This window comes from Ammodytes marinus (genome assembly GCF_949987685.1).
Source record: "Ammodytes marinus genome assembly, chromosome: 12".
Lineage (NCBI taxonomy): Eukaryota > Metazoa > Chordata > Actinopteri > Uranoscopiformes > Ammodytidae > Ammodytes > Ammodytes marinus.
This window is the reverse complement of record NC_137216.1, coordinates 25,713,979-25,720,219: the sequence shown is the minus strand read 5'-3', so window position 1 is coordinate 25,720,219 and position 6,241 is coordinate 25,713,979. Positions and strand designations below refer to the sequence as shown.

The 6,241-nt window shown below is 40.8% G+C and overlaps 1 protein-coding gene across 1 annotated transcript; it reads right to left on the bottom strand.

Annotated features, from left to right (window-relative positions):
• Positions 1 to 598: 598 nt before the first annotated feature.
• On the bottom strand, positions 599 to 5,690 carry cnga4 (cyclic nucleotide gated channel subunit alpha 4; the record flags this gene model as incomplete). Its single annotated transcript, XM_080038510.1, has 7 exons — positions 599 to 1,377; positions 1,746 to 1,911; positions 2,941 to 3,186; positions 3,687 to 4,267; positions 4,714 to 4,820; positions 4,927 to 5,028; positions 5,542 to 5,690. 7 exons carry the CDS (start codon positions 5,688 to 5,690, stop codon positions 599 to 601), a joined length of 2,130 nt encoding a protein of 709 aa, XP_079894636.1.
• Between the last annotated feature and the right edge of the window lie 551 nt (positions 5,691 to 6,241).

Here is a 6,241-nt window from a genome sequence, read left to right as displayed (position 1 = left end):
GTGTTCTTTATCATATGATTATTATAATGGCCAAATTCCATATCTACATGACACATGCCAATGTACAGGTGGAAAAGCCTTGTTTAATTGCCTTTACCATGGAGTTCAAACATTAGGCCTTCTCAATTCAAAAATGTCCTGAACAAAATTAAGAAATTACAACCATCACTGCTTATGCTTTGTAGCCTAGTATGCTGAAGCTAAAGAATAAAGGTAAACCTTGTAATAGGCATTACACATTATAATAATAGCCTACTAATAGCAGTTTTAACATTATTTTATTTTGATTGTGTTATTATAACAATCAATGATTCAAAAGACAATCAATTCAGTGGAATTCAACTACACAAAATGTCTGTTCAAATAAAAATTAAAAATAAATTAAAATGTAATTCAATATATCATGCAGTTTCAACTCATTCTGTTTTGTGGATGATGTGTCTATACGACGGTGTTAGCAAGGCTACCATCTAGGGGTACAACATGGCATTGCAGAGGGAATTTGAATTAGATGAGGTTGTTTTTTATTTTTTTTTATTAATACAAAACACAAAAATACAAACTAACATTTTAATCCTCCCTTTCAGTTATTTTCCATTCATTTGTTCTGCCCTTCATCTTTCTGCCCCCTCTCTGTTTTCTGTGAGTCCTCTTCAACCTCTTCAGATTCTCTCTCTCCACTGTTCTCTTGTCTCTCCTCTTCATGTTCTATCTCTGCCCCGTCTCCCTTCCCTGGCCTGTCGTCTCCTTTATCTCTTTTCTTCTCCTGATCCCCACATTTCTCTTCCTCCTCCACCTTCTTTTCCACCTCCTCTGAGTCTTTTGTACTCTTGGTGCTCTCTCCATCTCCCTCTTTGGTGTCATCGTTACCATCTCCTCCCTGTCCCTTTCTTTTAACCTTTACATCCGCACCCTCCTCTTCCTCTTCCTCTCCTTCTGCCTCTTCCCTCTCCCAATCCACCTCTCCCCCCACGCCTTCCCCTCTTCCTTGTCCATTCTCTCTTTCTCCATTCTCTCCATTCTCTTCTAGCATCTGTGCCACGTCGCGCTCCAGCTGTTCCACCCTGGCCTGCATCTTGCGGTTGCTCGACTCCAGTTCCACCATGAGTCGGGCCAGTTTGGTTTGCAGGATTTCCAAGTTGCTCTCCAGCTCTTTGATCCTTCTTTCCATCCTCTCCTCCTCTCCCTCGGCCGCCTCCGCGCTCTCGTCCAGAATGCCCATCTTCAGGAGGATCTGTCGGCCTTTCTCCTCCAGGTGACGCTTGGCGGCGGGGAACTCGGACAGCACGTCGGTCAGGTCCTCTTTGGACAGGCTGAACAGGTCGGAGTAGCCGATGCTTCGGATGTTGGCCGTGCGACGATTCCCTGACTTGTTACCTAAAAAAAAAGAAAGAAACCTATTGGGATTTCTTTAAAACTTCAATGAGATTTTTATTTAACAAAAAAAATATGAAATAAAATAAGATTAAATGAAAACAAATAATAGTGGCTATGTAAACTGGTAGTTGAATTAAGGGCATAATAGCTGGCAACATGCCAGAGATTACAGAGCCTAGGCTGTGTATTAACACCAGATTTGTTTTCAGCGCACAGAGAGTATGGACAGGTCGTGAGGAGATAATTTGACAAAATTTTGACAGCAAGCGTTCTCCACAATAGCTGACTCTACCTTTAATGCTACTCTGTATTGCTAATGCTTGAAAGAATGTGGGTTATTTGTGCACAGTGCTCGACACTAGACCTACCTTTAATATTGAGGATACTGATTTCTCCAAAGAAATTCCCCTCACTTAGCACAGCAAACTCTGTCACGCCATCGTCTGCTACCACTGCAAGTTTTCCCTCTTTGATGATGTACATCTCGTGACCCACGTCTCCTTTCCTGCAGACGTACTCTCCCGGGCTGAACACCTGCGAGACAAAGGCACCAGAAATCTCTTATTTTAAAACAATTATTTTCTGAAAGCATGTCTGATGTGTTGCCTAAGGCAAATCAAAGTTTGAATATATGACCAAACTAGGGCATGAAGTATCGAACCTGCTACTTTCAGGACAGTAGTGCACTATTAACAACATTCTGTTTCGAATTATTCCTGTTTTTCTGTAAATCCAAAAACAATTGGCAACATTATTTTATCATTTTAATTGCAATGTCCAGACTTTAAAGCACTCTTAGGTGTACTTCTTATCATATTATCATCACCCATGCTTAAACAGCTACTGCATATAAATCAACAGTCAGATGAACTCTCCAGGCTTTCTTGTTCAAGCTTACCCTTGTTTTTTTTTTCATCCTATCCCCACAGGGCGATGGTCAGTGACAAAGGGCTCATAATTGTGTGGGAGACTTGAATGAAATCTTTTATATGGTGTCCCATTTCTCAACAATATAGATATTGATATTTTAACCGTGTACGGGCCGACAAAATAGAAAAATGCTTTCTCCTCATTCATTTCAATTAGGCCACTGCATCAGTGCATTGAGGGTACAGATGCAGAGAGCACAGGCAAAACAAAAAGACCCATCTTCACTTCTGCCCCTAAGCAACAAGATATCTGGCAACATGAACAACATTATTAAACACTCCATTAACATCACAACCAAGATGGAGGGTAAAATAATGAGAATAAATATGTACTTTCAACGCTTAAATTACAATATTTTAAATATCCTGTGATATAAGTTTTCTAATTATAATATCATAAACCGCTTTGCCTTAGGTATTTTGGAGCCTATTAACTCTTAGCTATCAGTCAAACATACCTTCCTGGATTATATTTAATTTACTGAATTGTTCTCAGCATAGCCTACATAGCCCCTTTCATTTTTATTTTAAGCATCTGCCCACAACATTGGATGATCCTTCAGTGCCTGCTTGAACTCCTTGAGCCACCTGTACCCATTGACTCCCATGTATTTTCCCCCTGTCCTGACCTGACCTGAGGTGTTAGCTTAAGCACTAGCTCCTCCAGCAGACTCTTCTCACAGCTCTGAAAGATGGTGACTTTGGAGAGTAGGGGCAGGTGAACGCAAACGGCGATCTCCGTCCTCAGGTGTAGTGGCAGCTGCTGCAGGATCTCATTCTCTCGCATGATCTTCTTGTTGATGTGAAGATGCTGGTACCAGTTATCGATGCGTTTCCGGAGCTCCTTGCTAATGTGATGGCTGCGTAGATATGCTTTCACCTAAAACATTTAAAAAACAAACAATCACCATATTTTCTATAAAACAAATTAAATCAGCACCTAGCCAAGGGTAAATATATAAACATGAAGTCATATCTCCTTCCTTTCTTATAGTTAGAGCTATAGTGCGTAACTTTTTCGCCAAACGAGTTGGCGAATCAGATCCACAAAACTCTCTATATTTCTCAGTATGTCAGTCTTAACAAACCCTGCCACTGTCGCAGGAGCTCAAGAAGCGCCCAAGAAATGTTTCAGTTGTTGCTTCTACTGCTTAGACAAAAACCTGGACGTACAGCAGAAGGTATAAAATCCATGCACTATCACCGAAGGCTTATACCTCATTTAGATGCACCGACAGTGTTGTTGTAATTACTCAGAATTACTCCTGGGGCCGGCAAAAGCTACGCACTATTGCTTTAACTATGTGTCATATCATTTACAACAACATTTCAGAAACTGCCAGAGACTTATTTCTCATTTCTGACAGTCTTCCCACTTACCAGCTCATGGTTAGGGAAGAAGACATTATCACGGTCCCTCAGATTGGTGATGACTTGTCCAACATTGCCGACAATTGATGCGAACGCCAGTACGGCAATGAGCAGGTCTGCAATCATAAACAGGTACTCCTCTTCCCTCTTCGGCAGGGGGGTGTCCCCTACTGTTGTGAAAATCTGTGCAGAGAACCAGAAGCAGTAGAAGTACTGACGACGCATAGAGGCGAACTCTGGGTTGGTCATGTTTGGGTAGACCCAACGATCGCTCCCGAAGCCGATGTAGCTGGACAGGGCAAAGTAGAGGCAGGCGTTCCAGTGGATCAACACAAAGATGTAGATCATGAGCTTGGAGATGCGGAAGGTGTTGGGGTAGGAGGTTCTGGTCTCCATGCGATCCAGGGCCTCGTTGAGTCGCGGGATACGCAGCAGGCGGTTGATCCTCACCATCGGATGCACGCCAATGGCAAAGTAGAGGAGGTCGGTGGGCAGAAGGGAAGCCAGGTCCCTTAGGAAACGTTTGGAGTGCAGGTAGCGCTTCTTCAGCTGGTCCAGGTCCAGGATAAGGATGCCCTGTTCCAGGTAACCTGGGGGGAGGGGTAAGAATAAGGACAAGGTTTAACCAAAGCCCAGAGGACTCATACAAGGTTCAACAACCATCATGAATGGAAGGATTTAGTAGAATCTGATTTTCCCATAACCCATTAAGACTGTGACTGCTTACTGGAAATGAAATGCCATTTAACTCAATACAACTATAGGCTTGATCTTAAACTGTTATTATATTGTTTTATTAATGTAGGACAGTCTCTTCTTCTTTATGACGAAAATAATTCAGTTTGGAGTAAATAGTTTATGGCTGCAATACGTTGCAACAGGAAAGTGCAAGTACATTCCATAATGGTCTGATTGTTCTATAATGCTTATTTATTATTTATATGTGTTTCTGTTCATTTTTCAGTTTGTATGATTGCCTATATGTGACACATATTGGTTGAATTTTGTTTTGGAGTCAAACAATAGAAATACATACCTGTGTGAACTGTGATGATCATGTCCACTATATACGTTAGGTCTGACAGATAGTCCAGTGTCAGCCACACAGGCATGTAGCTGTATGCAATGGTGGTGAAGCACGTCCTAAGAAAACATTAACGTAGGGGTTTGATTTCTATTGCTATCTACAAGTTGAATAATAAGATATAAGATTATACTGTTTGATTTACTTCACATTCCATGTTTGTACCTCAAAATGATGATCACAGTATTGTAGACAATGGGAAAGAGCATGACCTGTAGCCAGACATAATAAAACTGTTCTGCTGGATCGACGGACCACTCTTTCCAGCTGAGAGAGGGAAATAATGGTGAAGAGAAGGAAGATGGATTACATGAAGGGACTTGCCGAATAGAGATTTTCATAATAGGTTATTGTGTTTAAATAATCAATCGTAAACAATAAAACATTTTATGCAAATATGTCAAAGTGCGCTTAAAAATACACATTTTAGAAAGTAATACAATGTGTTTATGTTGTAAATGATCATGATGATCACGATATGAAAGCTGATATATCATCAACAAATCAATAAGAGCATTCTGGTTAATATCAAGAAATGTAATATGGTCCATTTCCTTCCACTGTATGTGTGTAAGGACTTAAAAATCATCTTGTGATTCCAATGCTTATAAGCTAACCAATTGAAACACTTAACAAAAGTACACAATTGCAAAACAAATAGCTATATTCAGGATGAAAATTAACCCTAGAGTATTGCTTGACTTCCAAGAGGCGCGTTAGTTCTTTTTATCCTCTTTTAAATCACAATTCACAAACAATCAAAACACATGCATTACTCACTTCTGATCCACGTTGTTGTTACGTTTCCCTTCATCCTTGACTCCATCTTCTCCTTCCTGGTTGACTTTCTGCGCCCGTTGCCGGCTGAGAAGTCTATGCCATTGGTTACTACTAACACCAGCGTCACCTGTATCCTTATCCTTATCCATTCTCCAACGTGTATAGCTACAGACTAAACCATGTTTCTATTGATCTTGATTCAAGTGTTCCCCTATGCCCTTAGAAATAAACCTTTGTAATTCAGAAAACCACTGCTGATTTTACACGAGGCACTAGTGAGTATAGTCCACCTAACAACACACCAGGTGCACCTGAGTCCTGCCCTTGGTGATGCTATATGGTCTCTATGGAAGGAAACCACAACAGATGTCATGCGTCCTCTGGGAATTCTTCCATTCCCTAGAAAACAAGAGTGGTCTTCCTCTGCACATCCCGCAGGCTGAGTCAACAAACGATGGCTGAAGTACAGAGACCCAACTATAGAGAATGTGTCAGTGTCAATAAACATGGCAACTCCACTTTAAACTCCACACCACCCGTAGACTCCTTCAATTAGTGGTAATGCACTTAGCACATTTTTAATGAACGTTTGATTTTTGATCTTTCATCCTCTATCTATCTATCTATCTATCTATCTATCTATCTATCTATCTATCTATCTATCTATCTATCTATCTATCTATCTATCTATCTATCTATC